At 30.1% G+C, this 22,797-nt stretch overlaps 2 protein-coding genes across 2 annotated transcripts in view; one reads left to right on the top strand and one right to left on the bottom strand.

Moving 5' to 3' along the window:
• The first annotated feature begins 2,035 nt into the window (after positions 1–2,035).
• Lsp2 (Larval serum protein 2) lies at positions 2,036–4,245 on the top strand. Its single transcript, XM_065498226.1, has one exon. It carries the CDS (start codon positions 2,060–2,062, stop codon positions 4,163–4,165), a length of 2,106 nt encoding a protein of 701 aa, XP_065354298.1. The 5' UTR covers positions 2,036–2,059; the 3' UTR covers positions 4,166–4,245.
• A 4,040-nt stretch (positions 4,246–8,285) lies between these two features.
• beat-VI (beaten path VI) overlaps positions 8,286–22,797 on the bottom strand; it is a 35,552-nt gene continuing 21,040 nt past the window's right edge. Inside the window, exons 4-5 of the mRNA XM_065498225.1 lie at positions 10,244–10,513; positions 8,286–9,810 (exon numbers count right to left, since the gene is read on the bottom strand). Coding sequence (XP_065354297.1) covers positions 9,340–9,810; positions 10,244–10,513 — 741 coding nt within the window. The 3' untranslated portion in view covers positions 8,286–9,339. The remainder of the gene's footprint in view (positions 9,811–10,243; positions 10,514–22,797) is intronic.

Below are 22,797 nucleotides of genomic sequence, written 5' to 3'. Positions count from 1 at the left end.
AAGATAAACCAGTTATTACATTCATCTTAATTTGAAATTAATCGCCATAGTTGGGAGGGTATTATGCGTTTGTGCAGATGTTTGTAACGCCCAAAAATATTAGTCTAACACCCACCTTAAAGTATACCGATCGACTTAGAATCTCTTTCTGAGTCGATTAAACGATGTCCGTCCGTCCGTCCGTCCGTCCGTCTGGTTGGCTGGCTGGCTGGCTGGCTGGCTGTCCATGTAAACCTTGTGCGCAGAGTACAGGTCGCAATTTTGAAGATATTTCGATCAAATTTGGTACATATCACTTTTTCGGCCCAGGGACCAAGCCTATTGAAACTGGCTGAAATCGGTCCATTATTTCACCTAGCCCCCATACAAATGTCCCCTCGAAATTGGACTTGATCGGTCATAAATGTTTAATTTATCTATGTATCTACACAAATTTCGCTCCAAATAAGTTTTATATATACAAAATTCATGTCACCAAATTTTGCTACGATCGGTCCATAATTAGTCATAGCTCCCATATAGACCCGCTTCCGAAAATCACTTTAAAGTGCATAAATCGCTTAAAAATGTTGGTATACACACAAAATTCAACATAGTTAACTTTAATATAGACATAAATCACACGACCTAATTTTATGGTGATCGGTCCATAATTGGTCATAGCTCCCATATAAGGCCCACTTCCAAAAATCACTCAAAAATATAAATTATTGATATTTTAAAAGAAAAATATTTTTACTCATTTACTTGGTGTAGGGTATTATATGGTCGGGCTTGACCGACCATACTTTCTTACTTGTTTTTATTTTACAGCTGTTTGTCAAACTTCACTATAAATTTGTTTTTGTTTCAAAGTAAAAAAAAAAAATTGTTCAATCATTTAAAAAAATGTTTGATTCTATAAAAATGTTTGTTAAAACCAAACAAAATTTTTGTAAAGAAAATATTTTGTTATGTTTATAAAATAATGTATCAGAAAATGAAAACGTACTTGATTTTAAGTACAATATGTTAAAAGATTTACAAAACAAATAGATGTTTTTGATTTAAACCAATTATTTAAAACCAATTAAAATATTTATAAAACCAAATAAAATAAATAATAAAATACAAATTTGATTTCAAACATGCATTTATTTGGAAATATTTCGTCATAATTTTTTCTGTGTACTCATGATGAAGGAAAACAAATAATTCCAGAGATCAAATCCATTTATTTAACGATCATGGGTCAATGAAAATTACAAATTACAAAATTACAAATATGGATTTTTTGGCGTTCTGTTGAGATGTAAACAATTATACATGAATATTTCTATGAATTTTATAAGGCTGAACATCTGCAATGCCTACAGTTCTATATTAGTATTAAATATTGGACACATACATACATATGTATGTATGTATAATTAATTAATCATTGTTGTTATTTAAATATAAAGATTGGATTTGTTGTTATTTATGTTGCTTGAATCAATGACCTTACGGTTGCATTTTTTCGATAATTTATTTTAATTGTGTTTGAGATGATGATAATAATGTTATTGTTATGCTATTTTTGAAAAATACAGTGTTTTATTTATATTTTTGTAGCTTTTCGTTTTTTGCTGATGTTGTTGTTGTTGCAGTTACTGTTGCCTGTTGTATTTTTATGATGTCTGCTGTTGCTGCGTTTTATGGTTTTCTTGGGATGCATTCATTCATGCAAATCTTAAACTTAGTCTCAATTTGGAAAAGTACTGATGTACTTTTATGGAGTAGAGTAAATAAGTAGTGTGTGTCCCATGGCTGTGTAGGTTTGGTTGGGTGTGGGTATGAGCTTATGTGAGAGCATGCATGAAATATTCTCGTATTGATAAGATGGTGTGTCGGTCTGTCGGTCGGTCGGTCGGTCGGTAAGCGAATCTCAAGGTGATAATTCGTATGCACTCGCAGCCGGCGTTGAGAAACATCTGTTGACTTACACATTGAATAAGGGTCATGTATGTCTGATAAACTTCTAATAAAAGTGCAGTATAAATATGAGATGTTTTGCCGGTATAGAGTATGATTTCGCAAGATGAAGTCGTTCATAGCAGTTGCAGTGATTGCTTTGGCATTTTTTGCCTTGGCCTCTTCCAAACACATTGAGTCCAAAGTGGCGGACAAAGACTTTTTGGTGAAGCAGAAATTTATGCTGGATATTTTGCAGCATGTCTATCAGGATGACGTGTTTGTAAAGAAGTACGACGAGAGCTATGTTACCTACAAACCCTGGGAACATGCGGAAGACTACAATGAGATCGATTTGATCAAGGATTTCTTTGAGTTGTGGCAACATGATCCCATTTATGATGATGAGATCTTCTCACCCGTCTATGAACGTCACGTTGAGTACGCTCATTATCTGACGCGCTTGTTCTATTTTGCCAAGGACTGGAATTCCTTTACCCATGCCGTTTACTGGGCTCGCACGCACGTGAACAAACAACTGTTCATCTATTCTTTGACTGTGGCCAGTATTCACCGTGATGATTTGAAAGGAATTGTTTTGCCAGCTATCTACGAAATTCAGCCATGGCACTTCTTCGATGCCGACACTTTGGAGTTGGCTGAGAAATTCAGAATGCACGGCTTCCACAATGTCAAGAAATTGGACAATCTTCATAATGTGGTGATCAAGTCCAACTACAGTAATGTTTATGGCGACGTCAACTATGAACACAGCTTGTCCTACTTCTTGGAAGACATTGGCTTCAATGCTTTCTACTACTACTACAACTTGGATTATCCCCACTGGGCCAATGGACCTGTCGGTCATGAGTTGAACAAGGACCGTCGTGGTGAATTCTATCTCTTCCTGCACTGGCAATTGTTGTCCCGTTACTACCTGGAGCGCTTGTCAGTTGATTTGGGCGAAATTCCACACTTCAACATTTACCAACCCTACGAACATGGCTACTTCAGCAATTTGCACTACTATAAGGGTGTAAGTTTCCCCGACCGTGACAATCACTACAACTTCTACTACGAGGACAACTACCAATACGCCAAGGATATCGAATACTATGGTGCTCGCCTGGCTCAGTATGTCGATACTACCAATGATGAGTACTTGGTGGCTGTAAACAAATTGGGCAATATGATTCAAGGCAACCCTGATTCGGTCAACTTTAAAAAGTACGGCAGCTTGGACCATCTATATCGTGAATTGGTTAACGAAGGTCGTCCCTATGGCAAATATGGCGAAACCTTACCAGCTATTCTTATGCACTACGAAACATCTTTGCGTGATCCCTTGTTCTATTCCATCTACAAGGACATCGTCTCATACTACTGGCGTCTAATGGCAACATATCCTGAATACAAACCCAAGGATTTGGAATTCCCAGGTGTTAAAATCGATAGCGTACACATGCCAGAAGGACTCACTACCTACTTCGAATACTTTGATGCTGACATCAGCAATGCCGTCAACGTTGAAGTTCCCAGCAGTGAAAGCTCTGCCGATGCTCTCTTCAAGTTCGGACGCAACTCTCAACTACATGGCCAGAGCTTTGTAATTAAAGCTCGTCAATTGCGTTTGAATCACAAACCATTCGAATACACTTTGGACGTGACCTCGGAAAAGAGCCAGAAGGCCATCGTCAAGGTATTCATTGGTCCTAAATACGATGAAAATGGTCATTTGATTCACTTGGAAGACAACTACATGAACTTCTTTGAGTTGGATCACTACGTTGTTGACTTGGCCGCCGGCGTCAACCACTTGAAACGCAGTTCCGATGATTTCACCTGGTATGTAAGCGATCGCACCACCTACTTGGAGCTCTACCAAAAGGTAATGGATGCCACCAATAGTGACTACAAATTCCCTCTCAATCAAGATGAAGCTCACTGCGGTGTACCCCAACGCATTATGTTGCCCAAGGGCAAGAAGGGTGGCATGCCATTCCAATTCTTCTACATCGTTTATCCTTATCACGCTCCCGAGGTACAACAATACTCAACTTACGACCCCGTTATCTCATGCGGCATTGGCTCTGGCAGTCGTTTCGTCGACACACTTCCATTTGGATTCCCCTTCAATCGCCCTGTTCGCCACGACTACTACTTCAATGTTGATAACATCAAATTCTACGATATTAAAATCTATCACAAAGACGATCACACCAACTTGGTTTAAGCTTGCAACATCCATCTTAACAATATTTCATTGTAATTTCAAACCAAAGTCTTATGTAATAAATAAAATTTAAATGGAAATGAGCATTTTCGTTATTTTTGTTTGATCCTTTTTTATGTAAAACAAATGTAATAAACTCTGTAGATCTCGTACAGATATATTATTCATAACTGTTTATGTAGTTCAATGTTCATATTTTTATCATACGCAAGTGATAATTCAAAATTGAAACCATTGAGCCATATGAGATGCCGATGTCTTCTATCTAGCATTTAACAATCACCGATCGGCCAACAACTTCTCTTGAATTTTTTCAATTGTTTCGGATGTAGAGAACTCAACTGCGCGTCCAGAATGTTCGACATCTTCCCTGCATGTACGGTCACAATAAATTCCAGTAAACCACTTTTTTACAATTTAAATGGATGGTGCAGAGTTGTCATAGTAGTTATCAAGCTTAGCCTTTATTTTATTGATGGTTTTTTCCACAAAAAATATTTTCTCCTTAAGTCACTTGGTATTCTGCTATCAATGGCTGTCAAACACAATCTAAATACTGAAGTAAACTGACTGACGGCAAAATGGTGAAAGTGAGAACAGTAATAACCCTGAATATGATATTTTTAAGGAACATTTTATATTTAGGGATATGAATTTTAAAATATCCCATGGTCCCACTCTAACCATACAGTTAGAATTATCAAAGATAATTTTTTGGTTCAATATCCTGTATTTAAAAGAAAAAAAAATGTTTTGGAAAATATCAATTTAGCAGAATTCCGAAGTAAATATTTTAAAAAGCATTGTTTTGAAAATTGTGATATGAAAACGCTGAATTATTAAATTTATTGGCCTTTTTGAAGGGTTTGCTTCAAACATTAACACTTTATGGATGCATTCAAAATTCGCTGAGCCAGTAAAGATGAAGTCGTTTCCACTAAACATTATTTAATTTAAAAATAAGGTTTTTCCAATGATGATTTGGCATCAGTTACTGAATAATAATCAACAGAATTGCCAGCGTATTTATTGGAAAACCCTTTCCGTTATTTTTATTAATTTGTATTAAAAAATCGAATACTTTTCAAATAGATTCCAAAATTAAATAAAAAACATTTGAAATATTTTTGTATAATCATACCTTTATTTAGTTTTTATATATTTTTGAACATATATTTTTTTTATTTTTATTTTTTATTTGTTTGTTTTGCACACAATCATCATGAAAAAGGAGTCCTGATTTTACTTTATTTTCTAACCACTTTAAGCAGCAAACATTTATATTAAATCAAGATCCTTAACTTAAAGTAAATTACTTTTTTTTATATTTTAGGGAAAATATCATTTTTTGTTTTGTCTCTCAGTTGTTCATGTTCTTTTTTTATATTTGTTTTTTGCCAGTAATTAATAATAATTGATTTACGGTTTTTGGTTTCTTTTATGAATTACTTTTCCTACTTATACAAATAACATTTCTAGAATAGTTTGATTTTGTTTTTTTTGGAGCTTTGAGGATTTAATTTCGGTTTATTTTATTTTATTTAAAGGGAGAAGGAAAGGAGGGTGGTTGTTTGTGTGTGAATTATAAATATTAAATATTATTTAGTTTTATTTTATTTTGTTTTAAGTACCTGTAGTATTTTTTCTTCTTTTAAATTTTTCCTTTTGATTTTAATTTACATGTAATTTTATTTGTTATTAATTTTAATAATTTAGTTTTTTATATATTTGTTTATTTGTTTGACATAATTTGATCTTGATCTCACTTTTGAATTTATTTCATTTTGTTGCTTTAATTATTGTTATTGTTGGTAAAATTACGTATAATCAAGTGTCTTTAATTCAATTTGCAGACAATTTTAACTGGTTTAAAGGAAAAACTAAATTTTTTTAAAAAAATATAATAAATGCATTCATTGTCCTTTTTAATTTATTATTATTCTGTTGTTATTTTTTATGCTTTAAATTGTAAACTTTCAAAATTAAACATTTTTACAAAATGAAAAATACAAATTATAGAGAATCATTTATTGTTGTATATCTTTAGCTTAAAATGACTTTGCTTATTTTATTATTTAGTTTTTTTAATTTTTTTTTTTTACAAATTTTCGTTATAAAACAAATTATTATTATTATTATTATACTTTTTTTTGTTAGAATTTCTTATGTAAATACTTATAAATAATCGGTATTTGAATCATGTGTGTGTGTATGTGTGTTGATTGTGTTAAATAAACACATATGTATGTGTGTCGATTAATTAGTGTACGCTTGTGTGTGTAGGTTAATTTTTTTTTACAAATTTTATATCGTTATTATTTTTATTTATTATGTACAGACATAAAAAGCTTATACATACATAGAATGTATTCTAATTTAGTTTTTGTTAATTATATATGTTTTAATTTCTTTTGCCTTAACATTTTAATATTTATTATTTTATTTAATTTTTATTTTTGTTATAATTTAATTAGTTCTAATTGTTTATTTTTGCTATGTGTTTCACTCTTCAATTGTTATTTTTTTGTTTTTACAATTTGACACAAGTTTTCCTATTGGAAATTGAATTTTATTTTGTTAAACTGTTGTATGGCTGACGGTTGTTGCTTTTTTGTCCTTATTTTAATTAAATTATTCGACGCCCTACTTTATGCATGAATTAAAAGAAAACAGTTTTATGGGAAAAATAAATATATAAATAAATTTTGATTTCTAATGAAAATCTGTAGTAACATAGACTCTGTGTTCACATCGTGTAACCAAACAAAATTCCGATTGTCTGACAGATTATTTTTTAAATTACCTCTTCAGACCAATTCTGTAGTTTATGTAAGTAGATGAATTGGAGTTGATTCCTACCCTTAAAAAAAACAAATCCTTACTATTTGTTGTAAACTTGTGTCTAAACTTGTAAAAGAAGATATACATATATTAATTGTTTTAAATCTATCTGCAGTAAAATTTTTGCGCAACCTGCAAATCATATAAAAAACAAGTATAACCTTCACCAAATTATACTTTAAAATATTTTTTTTTAAATTTATTTAAACAACATTAATTTTATTTAAATTGTTTTAAAATTTTTTTTTCAAATTGTTTTTTCTTTTTTTTAAAAAAGTTTTTTTTTAAATTTAAAATTTTTTTTTTTTGAAAAAGAATTTATGACATAAATAAATAGTTTGATGAAAAGAATTTGGGTTAAAAAATAATTTTTCCGATTTTGACCCATTGCAGGTCCAACTTACTATAGCGTTATATACATCGTTGCAATGGACTTTGAATTATCTATCATTAGATATCCATATTGTCTATAATAATGACTTAGTAATCCAGATATAGATAAAGAATAGGGAAAAATCGATGTTGTCCCGGTTTTTTCTCAGCCATTTATGGGCCGATTTTGTCGATTTTAAATAGCAACCGAGCACGAAGAATTCCCGATATATTGATATATGAATCAGGTATGTAAGTTATTTGTGGGCTACGGAAAGCTGATTTCAACATACAGACGGAGTTGAATATATCGACTCTGCTATCTATAACGATCCAAAATATAGTATATACTTTGTGGGGTAGAAAATGAAAAATGTAGAAATTACAAACAGAATGACAAACTTATGTACCCTTGCCACTCAAGGCGAAGGGTATAAAAATTGTAGGAGGCCTAATTTTACAATTAAATGACAACAAATTATTTAAAAAAATGTTGTCTGTATTAATTGTAATATATTTATGACCTCTCAAATTTAAGTTCATTTCTTGATATTTTTATATGCCGTAATACAGTTTCGTCGTCTAAACAAAAATTGGATTTGAGTTTCAAATAAAAAAATATTTCAAACAACCGGTATGTTCGAAATGTTTGAAAAATTAAAAAAAAAATGAATGGATTAATTGCTGTAATAAAACTGTTATCTCTGTGAATAGAGACACATATTAAGGAAGTCGACCTAAAGTAACTTTAAGTGCGGTGTGAACATATCTGTGGCATTATGTTGAAACAGTTTAAGCAGAAAAATGTTTTGTTACAGCGTTATTTGTAAATTAAATTAAGTTAAACTTTAATTTCATTTTGATTAAACATATCAATAGTTATATTAGCATGAGTAATTTTAGGCTGTTTGTAATTACTATATCAAATTTATTTCTAAAACAGAGAACTTAAGCTAAATTATTGCAAATTAAATTCCAAAGCGTAGACTGGACAAGTTTATGCATTCTGGCTTAAATATGCATTAAATACATATGAATTATCTTAAGCCGTGGCCATACAATGAGCGGCAAATGGAAAAAGTTAATGTGGAGCTGTTAATTTCATCTGGCCAAAGACGACTGCTATAATGCAAGACATATTATATTACCAAATTTTGTATATAAATGAATAGCAAATCTTATTTTTCTGAAATCTTCTTGTAAATATGAATACGAATTTCGCGTAATAATATTAAACAAATCGCTCTTGACAATGGCATTTTAAATGATGACGCTCAGTAATAAGCCACTTGCCGCTCACCGCTCAGCGCTCTACCGCTTATTGTGTGGCCTCGGCCTTAAGCTGTTTTGCAATAATGCCACGGATATACATGTCTATTTTGTTAAAGTATTTTATTTATTTTTTTAATCACTAGTTGAATTAACATAATTGTTTTGTTTTTTATAGCTTGTTTTGTTGTTTTTGTTCTTTACAATTTATGTATAAAAATTAATTAAACAATTTCATATTTTAATAAGTAAAATATTAATAATATTATTTGTAATATTAATTAATTTTTTGTTTTGTTTATCAAACAACATAAATAAAAATTATCTCACTAATTTTAAACCTCCCTCTTAAATGTTGTTATTATTTATTTATTTATTTATTTATTTATTTAAGTTTTTCTCACAATTTAATCTATTTATTTGCATATTGTTTTATTATTTCATTATTATTATTATTTTTGTTTTGTATGTATATCTGTGTGTGTGTGTGTGTCTGAGTGTGTTAGTAAGTGAGAGAGTGTGTATTTTACCTATATCTATGGGTTTCTTTTGTTATAAATTTAATTTAATTTGTTTTTTTGTTTTTTTTTTTGTTTGTTTTTCTATTTATTTATTTAATACAACAAAAAACAGAGTACAGTTGTTGTTGCTTTTATATTGTTAAACATTTATAAACAATGATGACCATTTGGTCACAGTTGACGCCGATTCCGTTGTCGATGTGCTGCAATCGCTGATACACTATGACTCCAACTGCTGCTGCAGAGAAAGCATAAAAACGCAAATGCCACTGGCAAAAGAATATTTGTTGTTGTTGTCAATCGTGATGTTAGTGTTATTGTTGATGCGATTCTACTCGCACCTCCCGTTAAGGCGGAATTATCTGGATCACCATTTAAACGCTTCGAACCCTCGAGTCCCAAGAGATTTGGTGAAATTGTTGTGGGCGGTCCTATACTGAGCATTAAACGTTGCTGTACATTTTTGTGAAAAACGTGCAATATTGACACTTCGCACAACAGCAGGATGCTGGTTTGGTATTTGGGTACGGCTTGAAAGAAGCCTTGCAGCACTTGGCTGTGTGGATAAATTTCCAGGGATGAATATGTCGCAGATCCTTCATACGTATCCTGCGTTATTCGTTGGAATGGTGTTTTATAAACCTAAAACGACAATAAATTATATTCAACATTAAAATTTTAAATTTTCACCAAATTGTACATTGAAATGCACCACTAAATTGTAATCAAAGTCCTAAGTGCACAACAATTGAACATGGTATTTTTAGATTCGGTACAGCCGAATATTTCATATTTTTCTTATTTGTTTGTTTGTTTAAATTTAAAAATAGTTTTTGAACAAAATCTGGAGTTATTAATAACTCCAAACACAATTAATTATGTAAATATCCAAATCAACATGCATAAAATAAAAATTTATTGAATAATAAATGGTAATTCTTCGTGTATCCCAGAAATGTGGAATCCCTAATTTAAAGATAATATATAATAATCCAATAATCTACTGAATATGTAACTTCATTGGCCTCAATAAATTGCGTACACAAAATGGAAGAAATAAAGAAAACAGACTCACTTTTCGTCCATTAATATACCACGTTATATTTGCTGCCGGATATGAAGGTCCAATCGTACAAACGGCTTTAAAGTTGTCATTTGCCGTTATGACTTTCTTATCAACTTGCATGGTGGGATCATCTTTTGGCAGTTCAATTACTTGCATGTGAGCAGATCGTATATCGGTGTGAAAAAGTGGTGCGTCTTCCGATACTTCGCACTGATAGTTTCCGGTCAATTCACGCGTAACTCCCTTCAGGGTAACTGAAGTGGCATCTGAATTTGTCAACTAAAAAGAAGAAAAAATTGAATTCATTAATGTTTAAATTGAAATATTCTCAATTAAAAATGCATTTTAAAACAAAAGAAGAAAACCATCTCAATTGGGGACATGAACCAACTATTATCTCCTTATAAGTAAATAGAATATAAATAAAAGCACAATCTATATTTTACGTCATAAACATACATGTACTTAGAGTATAAAATTATGCAAAATTTGTGTGTATTATTTTCATTGTAGTTGTTTTTTTTTTGTAATTATTTTACACATAAGCACTGTCACTTATGTGCACATAAAGTTATATAAATAAGTATTTATACAACATGTACATTAGGGCTATAACTTCTTTACATTTTTTGCAAATATTAAAATTGCCCTAGCATAGTCGAATAGACCATATAAATGGTATTACTTTTTCGCACACAAAACTCGGTAAATTTTGGAGATATTTTTTTTTATTTTTTATCCAAAAAACGCAAATAGGTGTTTTTTATAAATATATCAATCTGGCTCGATTGACCACGCCATTGCGTGGTGCTAGGGCCATAGGATATAAGCGGTAAGTCAGAAAAAAATTACTGGAATTTCAGCCATAATTTATGTTTAGTTCTACAAACTGTTTTAAATACATTTCCCATTAAATATGTGTTACCTAACGTAGTATTTGACATATCATTAGTTGGCATTTATATATAGTTTTTTTCTTATTTCCAATAAAAAGAATAAAGAAAGTAAAAGCGCGTCAGCATTTATTAAATGATTATATTAAGATTAATTTGTTGTTTGAATGATGATGAGAGCTAGATATACTATGGGCGCCAACAGTGAGTAAACACCTGCGATTTATATTATTTTTAAAAGATAATGAAAAACATAAGAGTCCGACCTAAACCTCTTTCTTCAGAACCGAATTTAATAATAATTGTTAGGCCATGTCTAATGTACACGACATTAAATGTGTGTATGTTTTATGTAAATATTCTTCTAGGCAGTGGTTGGTTCACTCTACTGTTTGCTAATGGATTGTATTGTTTTTTTTTTAAATTGTAATTAAAATTTTGTTAATATTTTTTGTATTATTTTATTTATTTATGCTTTATTAAGTGCCATGACCGGAAGCCATGTTAAATGAAATTCCACTCGAGTCACCCCATTTAAGAACAGACTATTGGGTTATATGTATTTATGTATATACTTACCAGTAGATAAGTACTTTTATACACATGTGTGGATAATTAGTTAAGAACAAGATGAAAATGCATGTTGTTAAACGAAATTGTGTTATTTTAATTGTTACTAAAAAAAAAAATAATTTGAAACAATTACAATTCATTGTTAACAAACGACAAAGTCGTTTTAAAAAGTAAAATTTGCAATTTAAACAATGTTTATTTCAGTAATTGTAAAACTCTATTAATGGCTGGGTTCATTATTTTAAAATAAATTGTTGGTTAATATAAGCGAATATTTATTTTTACACGCATATGAGATGAAATATAGAGAAAATATTTTGTCAACAACAAATTTTTACCACGAAATTTCAATTCAATTCACACAGCAAAAAGTACATACAAGTGTTACATGTATGTATGTGTAAATTAATGTTTATCTGAATGTGTGTGTGAGTAATAGGGATGCTAAACGGGCTATGATATCCATTACGGGATCCCGATTCTTTATATATATGTACATGAACAGTAATTTCCCGAACTTTTTAAATGTTCATAAAGTTATGCAAGATTGCATAATGTCCAATAATCCAGTCCTGCGATATTTGAATATTCTGAATTGGCATCCCTTGTGTGTACACATAATACAACATTCATGCATACTTATTTGTTATTTGAATTTCAATTGTACATTAGAACTGACATTAGGCCTGACTTTAAAGTAACCTTATCATGGATGGCTGCAATTGTGCACCTTATTTCACGACTGGTCGGCTCGGCTTAACCGACTCTTAGGGGTTCAATAAACGTAGTATAGAGAGTAGTATTATTTTAGAAAATTTTTTGCTTGAAAGGTAATAACAACGCTTTTAAACCATTGTGAAATATTATTACATTATTACAATATGACGTGATATGAGACTTTGTGAATTGACCAATAATAAATAAATTTTTTGAAAAATAACTTTTTAAACATCTAAAAAAAGATTTTCTTAATGCAAAATTTCTATGAATTACAAATATCTGGTTAAATAAGTCATTACCACTTTCGCTTAAAAATATTACTATTAAATATATCACAAATTGTGAAAAAAAATTATTCTTTATGTAAAGAAAACACAAATTGAATGAAGAAATATTTTTTTAAATCAAATTGTATTACACAGTACAACACATGATTTTGGGACTCAATTCTGACAATTGCAAGCGAAAGTAGCCCCAAAAATAAGAACTTCTGCATCATTAGTTTTGTCAAGTTGGCTGCCATAATAATTTAATGGCCATACGATTTTTTTTCCTCAAGGTGGATTTTTATCACTTTTTCTATATTTTAGCACGGTTATATCTCGTATACCGTACGGAAAATCTCTTTTGTGGCTGAATCAAACTTGTAGATATTGAATAGTAGAAAAAAAGTACGGAACATACCTACCCGAAAAAGGAGCATCCAGTGCCTTAAAAATCGCAAAAATGCCAATTTTTTTAAATTTTTTACCAATTTTTCACCTTTTTTGCTCAATAACTGGATTACAAATGCAATTATGGACCAATCACCATGAAATTATGTCGTGTGATTTGTGTCTATATGAAAGTTATTTATCATGAATTTTGTATGTATACCATCATTTTTAACAGATTTATGCACTTTAAAGTGATTTTCGGAAGCGTGCCTTATATGGGAGCTATGACTAATTATGGACCGATCATAAAATAATTTGGTACATATAATTTGTTCGGCCCAAGGACCAATCGTATCCTTACGGTATACGAGATATAACCGTGCTAAAATATAGAAAAAGTGATAAAAATCCACCTTGAGGAAAAAAAAAAATCATATGGATATTAAATTATTACGGCAGCCAACTTGACAAAACTAATGATGCAAAAGTTCTTATTTTTGGGGCTACTTTCACGTGCAATTGTCAGAATTGAGTCCCAAAGCAATTAACTGAAACATGTTGTACTGTGTTATACATATGTATATTAATTAATTAACAAAAATTTATCATTTAATGGTTGACTAAATTTTATTATGAATTAATTCCGAATTTCGTATACAAGTACTTACATATTATATTATATGTCAGCCATTACCAAACTACTTATAAGTAATGTATATGGTATGAAATAGACATTGAATAGTACGTTGTTTAGTAATAGCAATTCATTACCAAGATTATGCTGTGTTTTTACCCATAAATCGAAGTGCAGGTTCAATGTACATAATACAGTATTCTCTAATTCATGTATATTGTACATACATATGTATGTATGTGTATAAACATCATCACTAATTCGGATGTGTTGTGCTGACCACGAACGAACCCTTTATCAATTTTCGATAACTTAATTAAAGCAAATTGAAATTTGGTCAATATTGTTGCCTCTTTTTCTCCGTATCTGTGTTGTATTTGTTGATGCCTGTTTTCTATTTTGCAAATGTCAATCGCAAACCACCCACCCCATTTGGCGATGATTGTGAATGAGCCACATAAGTGGTCTCCATAAAAATGCAGACATCATGTTCTCTACGTTATTTTCAACAAAAATAAAAAATAAATACATATTATGCATACTATATACATACATACATACATACGTATGTATATATATAAAAAAGAAACGACAAATGTCATGCTCCCCCAAAATAGAAGAACAAAAACTGTACAATTCTATAAAAATATTGGACATTTTTGATTTAATCCGAAACAAACATTTTTGTGGGTTTCTGTTATTATTTTTGTTGTTGTTGTTGTTGATGTCGTTTTGTTTTGTTGTGTCGTAATAGCGTGAGTAAATGTAGATGCAATCCTGCATTCAATCTACACATCAACGTGCACAATGCCAACAGGCGTTTGTTCGTATTGGTGAAAAAGGAACATGGTTTTGCAAGGAAACTAAAAAAAACCGTCAAAATATGAAAATTATGCATTCAATGCGCTTACCATTCCTATGGTAATATTGAGAGTACAAAACAAATCATAAAAAATGAAAATATACAAAAATTAAAGCCATACTGGTGGTTTAGTTGATTTCTAACTAAATACATAACTAATCTCTTTTTCATTCTTTCTGTTTTTTTTTTTACTAGATGGTTATTTTAGTAGAGTGGTTCAAATAAATGAAATATTTCTTTTTGCCATAGATACAGTAGAAACATTTTAAAAGTGGAACGCTATACTATGTGAATTTCAACCGCTCTGATTCTCCATTCCTGATGTGTATATATTACATATGTAGCTCTCATATAAGGCCTGCTTCCGAAAATCACTTAAACTAGCATAAATTCCTTAAAAATGTTGGTATACATATAAAATTCAACACAAAGAACTAACTCATATAGACATAAATAATACGACCTAACTTTATGATGATTGGTCCATAGTTAGTCATAGCTCCCATATAAGGCCCGCTTCCGAAAATCACTTAAACAAGCATAAATCTCATCAAAATGTTGGTATAAATATAAAATTCAACACAAATAATATTCATATAGACATAAATAACATGACCTAATTTCATGGCGATGGGTCTACAATTAGTCATAGCTCCCAATGCACTCTACCGAAAATTATTCACGAAAATAAATTATTGAAATTTTAAAAGAAAAAATTATTTTGTTCATTTACTTAGTGTAGGTTATTATATTGTTTGTAATGATTTTGTACATAAGGTAATTATTAAATATAAAAATACTTGATTTTTAAAATTGTGGCGAAATTAATAATTAACAAGAATGTAATAATCAGTATGTAACAAAAAATATGTTTTTGATATAGGGGATAGGGTTATGATATGGACGGATACGGTAGAAAGATTTAGTGTAATACTTCCTTAAATTTTTGCGTTATTAAACATTTATTTTTTCAAAATCTTTTAATTTTCGATACAAATTTAAACATTTTTTAATAAAAAATTTAAAAGTTATGCTTACATACAAAAATATTGGCCAAAATGTCATACAATAGTTGACTATGACCACAAAAAAATATAATTTGAATAATTTATTCTAATAATGGTATAAATAATACAATAAAATAAAATATGTATAAAATTATGTTCTCATACATATATTGTTTTTAATTTCTGTCCTACGTAAAAATGTATTGTGAAATATCATGACCAAAAGCTTTATTGAAATCGGCGTACTTGAACCAATTAAATAACTTACTCAATATAGTGTACTATATTACGAATCGTTAATTATTCCCAGAATTTATATAGTTCAGAGTATGTTCTCTATAGCCACTGCTGATTCACGTTTTTATCAGCAAAATTTTGTACATTCACACAAGCTTTGTATATATTCATAGATAGATAGATGAATAATACACGCTCCCTTAATTTACTGATAACGAAAAATACAATGGGTTACGCTTTAAATATACACTATTAATTAATACGGTACGCAGTGATGTTTTTAATCGTAAAATACAGTTTATATGACATCTGCTGACATCATAAATCCAGAGTATATGTGTAAATGTGTTGCTTGAAATTTCAAATTTTATTTGTTATTGATGGAATAAATTTAAATCCCACTATTTCGGATATTTTATTATTTATTTTGTCTGCTGGTTAGCTTTTGTATGTAGTGTTACTGGGAAACATTTTATGTATGATTCTCAAAATTAGATTCATAAACATACAACATATCGTCATCTAAAATGTAAAACAAAGAATCATCAAAAAATTCGTAATTGATTTTTTTTTATTTTATATTACGATTCACTTCAATTAAATAAATATGTATAAAAAATGTTAAGCTTCTACTACTAAAAATAACAAGGTTATAACCTAAAGTCAAAATAACGTATAACCAATTGCCTTATTTTTTTTTAAACAAAACGTATATATTTTGAGTAATTAATTAATAAATAAATAGTTTTTTATCCTATTTTTGGTAGTATCAAAAAATATTTGTTTAATAATATTTTAATGTATTAGTTTAAATAAGTAGCTATTAGTAACTGAAATAAAAAACGTGTTATAGCTTTTAATTAAAACAAAAAAATTAGCCCATAATCATAGTCAAATACTAAAGTCGGTTCTTTTTAGGAACAACTTTAAAATAAAAACCTGCTTTTTATTAATTTGCAACCATAGTCAAAATTAAAGTATGTTTTAAATTTAACCGACTTTAACTGGGTGCCACCGCAAATGTAGAAAATGTTTTCATACAATATACAACAAAAAACAGACAAGTGGCAACGCTGAACAGCTGAGATACAAAATTAAAAAAAAAAAAAAAAACGTAAACAATAAAAGTAAGACATCTAAAGAAAGAAAGTTGTTTGTTGTGGAAAAATGGAAAAGATAAGATTAATTAATAATAATTACGATATTTTGGTACTAATTTTATTGATAGCTGTTCAATAATTGCAAAATCTCTACCAATATCTTGTAACTTAAACATTTTTTACTTTGTGACGAACTTTTTTACTCGGCGAAGAACAGCTGATGCTGTTGTTAAACGAGTTAAAAACAACTTCAGCTAGTTTTATATTTAGAGTCGACTTCAGCGTCAGAAGTAACTTTAACTTATCTATGATAGACCTAAAGTCCACTCTTAAGTAAAGCCGAGTTTAATTCTCTTAAAATGTACTTTATTTGTGACTATGATTATGGGCGATTGTGTTTTATTTAAGCATATATGTATGTAGTTTACTTTTAAACAAAATATGTTTTTTGTCAGTATTTCCATTTTATATTTACAAGTTTTGATGTTGGTTACCGATAGCTAACAATCTACTAAAATTAATTTCAGTCCAATAATTTTGAAAACTGTGCACTTCTATTGCTTTGAAAATTAAATTTAAAAATTTCAAACTTCGTTAAAAATGCACTTGATATTTGCGCTTTAAGAAACGTCATAAACAAAATATGTTTACTTTTCTAGTTTTCTATTTATGACCAATGATGTTGACAATTTTAGTCTTTAAGATTCCAATCTTACGGGCTATTTATGGTCAATCATTTGTTACCAAATGTGTAAATAAAAATCAAAGTATTTTCATTTTTATTATTATTTACCCAACGTTTCGTTTGTTTGTTTCAAACTTCTTCAGGGGTTTTCTTTTATTGTTGAATTCTAGCGACAAAAACATATAAATATTTTATTATAAATCATTGAACAACTTAAGATATCACAGTTCAACTTACGAAATTCTATTGTTTACATTGTCAATTAACTTATTATTTAAAAAACTGGACTTCACGACACAGAATTAATAAATAAATAAATAATCATTACAACACAAACATATACTATAAGTCAAACTTAATACTAATATCACAGAACTTCAACTGATTTAATAATTAAATATTGCAGCGGAATATTGCAGTTTTGTGTTATCCTTGTCCTCTTTCGTGTTCATTGTATTGTGTATTTTTTGTTGTATTCTTAAGCTTTCAAGAGTGTATCGTTTGTTCTCTTTTTGTTCTCTGTCCAATATCTTAATATTGTCAAAATCCATCTTATGATTGCACTCCTTTACGTGCAGAGATAATGCCGTCGTTATTTTTCCTTTTTCAATATCTGTTTTGTGTTCATTAACTCTCGTCCCCAACATTCTCTTTGTCGTACCAATGTAAACCAAGTTACATCTCTCCCTTTCATTACCGTCACATTTTATCTCATAGACCACATTATCACTCTTAAGTTTGTCAATTTTTGTTTTGTTGTTTGTAAATAGATGCCTCAGTGTCATATTTGATTTGTAAGCTATTGTTGTTGTTTTCTCTGTGATCATTCTCTTCATTGTTTTTGTCTCCGTTAGTTTGGGAATAAATGGTACACTGTAAAAAACTTTTTCCTCCTCAGTGTTTGGATTTTTCTGCTGTTTTTCATATTTTAGTACTTTGTTGATTAAATTGTTCGTCATATATGTTGGGTAACTATTCTTTGTAAGTATTTTTCTTATTCTATTAATATTGGTTTTCCTGTATTCAACATCACTTATCTGTAATACTTTCCTTATTAAATTCGTCGCTGTACTTATCTTCATTTTCAATGGTTGTGTAGAGTTGAAGTTAACCATTCTACCTGAAGATGTGGGTTTCGTGTACCAATTTGTCCTTATTCTTCCATTATCCTTGATGATATTGATGTCCAGATACGGTATTGACATATTCTTCTCGCGTTCTATTGTAAATTGTATCTTATTGTGATAAACGTTCATTGTTTTTAATATCTTCTCTTCGTCCGATTTCCTTATAATCGCGAACAAGTCATCCACATACTTAGTGATAAACTTAATCTCTATATTATTAGCCCTTAATTCGTCAATTACATCGTCCAGTAGTGTGTCAAGTACAATATTTGCAATTGTTGGCGATAGGGGGTTTCCCATTGGCATACCATATGTTTGATGGTAAAATTTATTGTCAAAAGTGAGATAGTTATTATCAGTTAAACAAAACTGAAGAATTTTCAAAAATGTTTGCCTTGGTATTGTCGTGTGTTCCTTAAGTGTTTTCCATTTGTCAAGTATATTCCTTATAGCCAAGTGAATCGGTATATTAGTGAATAATGATACCACGTCGAAAGAGACCATAATATCGTCATTTTCCAATGAGACGCTTTCCAGTTTTCGTTTTAATTCTACTGAATTTTGTATATTGTATTTGGGCGACACAATATTCCTCAAAATTGTTCCAATATACTTCGAAAGACTGTAACACGGTACCTTCATGGATGCAGATATCGGTCGAAGTGGTATTCCGTCTTTGTGTATCTTTGGCAGTCCATATAACTCAGGTGCTGCTGCCGCTTGTGTCGTCATGTTGAATTTCTCGTATCTGGTAATGTACCCATCTTTTCCCAATTGTGTAATTAAGTTATTGTTCCTTTTCTGAAGACTAGTTGTTGGGTCAATTTCAATTTTCCTGTATGTGCTCTTGTCATCTAATAATTGGTACATTTTCTCCATATAATCTCTCCTATATAATATCACAGTTTTATTCCCCTTGTCTGCCGTAGTTATAATTATGTCCTTCTCGTGTTCCTTAATGAAGTTCCTGGTGACCTCGTATATACTCAGTATAAATTTATCCCTCTCCGCATTCCTAAGATTCCTTTTGAAGTATGCAATTCTGTTCGCTATTTTCGATCGCGTTATGTCCTTTTCTGTATCATCTTTTATACCCTGAACCCATTGTTCCATGTCAGCTATAAGCGGTATAGGTGTGAAATTCTTTCTATCTACTGGTATTGCAAACTTGTTCCCCAGTGATAATAACCATTTATGTTCCATTTCAAACTCTATACTCGTGTGGTTAATAAACCAGTCGTCATTGTATACGAGGTTCAGTTTCTCAAACCTCTCGTGTTTCAATTTCGTCATCTTCATTGAATGTGTAAGTTTTATCCTCGATCTGATATTGTAAAATTTATCCCACTGTTGGTTCTTGAATTTCGTAAGTTCCATTTTGTCAAGTTTTTTAATATTTATATTTCACAGTACAACATATGATTTTGGGATCAATTCTGACAAGTGCTCGTGAAAGTAGCCCCAAAAATAAGCACTTCTGCATCATTAGTTTTGTCATGTTGGCTGTCGTAATAATTTATTGGCCATACGATTTTTTTTGCTCAAGGTAGATTTTTATCACTTCTTCTATATTTCAAAACGTAATAGATAGTTTATTATACCCTTCACCATGAGTGGCAAGGGTATATATAAGTTTGTCATTCCGTTTGTAATTTCCACATTTTTCATTTGCGACCCCATAAAGTATATATATATTCTGGATCGTTATAGATAGCGGAATCGATATAGCCATGTCCGTCTTTGTGTTGAAATCAACTTTCCGAAGCCCCAAAATAACTTACATACACGATTCATACATCAGTATCTCCGAAATTCTTCCGGCTCGGTCGCTATTTAAAATCGAGAAAATCGGTCCACAAATGGCTGAGATATAAGGAAAAAAACTAGGACAACCTCGATTTTTGACCTATATCTGGATTACTAAGTCATTAATATAGACAATATGGATATCTAATGATAGATATTTCAAAGTAAGTTGGACATACAATGGGTCAAAATCGGAAAAAAATATTTTTTAACCCGAATTTTTTTTTCATCAAAAATTTTTTTTTTCATAAATTCTTTTTCCAAAAAAATTAATTAAAGAAATTTAAAAAAAAAAAAAAATTTAAAAAAAAAATTTTAAAAAAAATTAAAAAACAATTTGGAAAAAAAAAATTTATAAAAACTTTTTAAACATTAAAAAAAATACAAATATTTAAAAAAATTATTTTTAAGTATAATTTGGTGATTCGTAAGATAATTTGGTGATTCGGCACAGCCGAATATAGCTCTCTTACTTGTTTTTTTTATTTTTATTTATTTCCCTAACTAATGGATTAATTCATTGTAAATTAATTTTTATATATACATACCCCCCATTTTTTCTATACAAACACAACTGACAAGAAAGATGAGTGATGATTAGCAGCAACATTAATGCTTTCATTCAAACTTCAATAGTCATCTTGAAAATATTTTCAAATTGCGGGACACTATGGGAGAATCTTCTTTCAGTATATGGAATAATCGAGTTCCATATTCTCGCCACTTTCATAATAAAGATATTGAATAGGAGAAAAAAACCGGAACATACCTACTCGAAAAAGTGCATCCAGTGCCTTAAAAATCGCAAAAATGAATTTTTTATTTTATTTTTTTTAACAATTTTTCACAAAATTGTATTATGATCGGTTTATAATTAGTCATAGCTTCCACAGATTTTCGGAAGAGTGCATTATATGGGAGCTATGACTAATTATGGACCGATCGGAGTTAACAAAAAGTTGGACTTTTGGTCGATGAAATTGAGATGTGAGCCACCGTGCGCCGCCAACTTAACAAAACTAATGATGCAGAAGTTCTTATTTTTGGGGCTACTTTCATGTACAATTGTCAGAATTGAGTCCCAAAGCAATGAACTGAAAAATGTTGTACTGTGTTTTTAATTGATTTAAAAAAAATATATTTTTCGGTATTGGTATTCGGTAAAATATTCGGTTTGATATTCTAAGAACCTTGAAAATTACAGTTTCTGAGGTATGAGTACAGTGATTCTCACTAATATTCAGTTGTTTTATTGCAGATATCAAAATAGAAAGCTAAAACTTTGTGAAGACATGTGTCTTGATTCGCTGTACCAATATTCATTAAAAACTCAATTTTGAATTTTTTGGTTGTTACGCTCTTTTGGATTTCCGGTGACTATATATAAAAACAGAAAAACTTAAATAATTAACACTTCATCATATTTTGTTTTTTAGCAAATGGAAGATTTGGCATGTTATAAATATTTTTTGCTGACTTTATCCCATTCTTTCTGCAGCCTTTTATTTAGGTCGTTTTTCAATGAAACGGGATTTCCGCGGACTCGGCGATCTAAATGGTTCCATAAATTTTTTATGGGATTTATAAAGCAACCACTCACGAACAACATGGGCTTTATGCTTTGGGTCGTTGTCCTGATACAATTTAAAAGTTCTTGCAATTATCATATTGCTGCAGATTGTTTCAAATTGTTTCTAGTGTTGGAGTAATAGTTTTTCAGTTTAACTACTAATTCGGCTTGCGCCACACCATAGTTTTTTCATCACTTACAAATAAGTTAAATTTTCTTTCAGCGAGAAAAATTACGTCTTCCCACCAATTTACATCATTTTTATATACAAATTTGAATTTAAAAAACAGAAATCATCGATAAGATTTCTGTTTTTTAAATTCAAGAAAGAGTTTTTTGGGCAATATGGCCTTTTTTCCAAATTCCGCCTTAACTTTAGTAGCAAATTTAGCTTTGATTTTTCTAACAATTTCTAGTAATTATACAAATAATTTATGTAAATATTCAGATTTACAGCGTAGAATTTTACGGTAAAACTAAAATCCAAATAAAAATGAAGCATGTATATTTGTTTGTTATTTTTTAAAATAGATTCACTCAATATTAATTAAAACGTATTAGTGAAAGGTGAGCACTAAATCTATCTACATTTAAGTAAAAAAATAAACATTAACAAGATGTCATTATATCAATTGAGAATTTTCGGATTTTTGAAACTGATATTTAAAAACCGAATATTAATGAGAGTCACTG

Source organism: Calliphora vicina, chromosome 1, assembly GCF_958450345.1.
Source record: "Calliphora vicina chromosome 1, idCalVici1.1, whole genome shotgun sequence".
NCBI classification, from domain to species: Eukaryota; Metazoa; Arthropoda; class Insecta; order Diptera; family Calliphoridae; genus Calliphora; species Calliphora vicina.
Note: the sequence above shows the minus strand (reverse complement) of the source record. Positions and strands in the feature narration are given on the sequence as shown.

Coding starts and splice junctions, on each gene's coding strand:
- Lsp2 (XM_065498226.1), top strand. CDS start 2,060: ATGAAGTCGTTCATAGCAGTTGCAGTGATTGCTTTGGCATTTTTTGCC.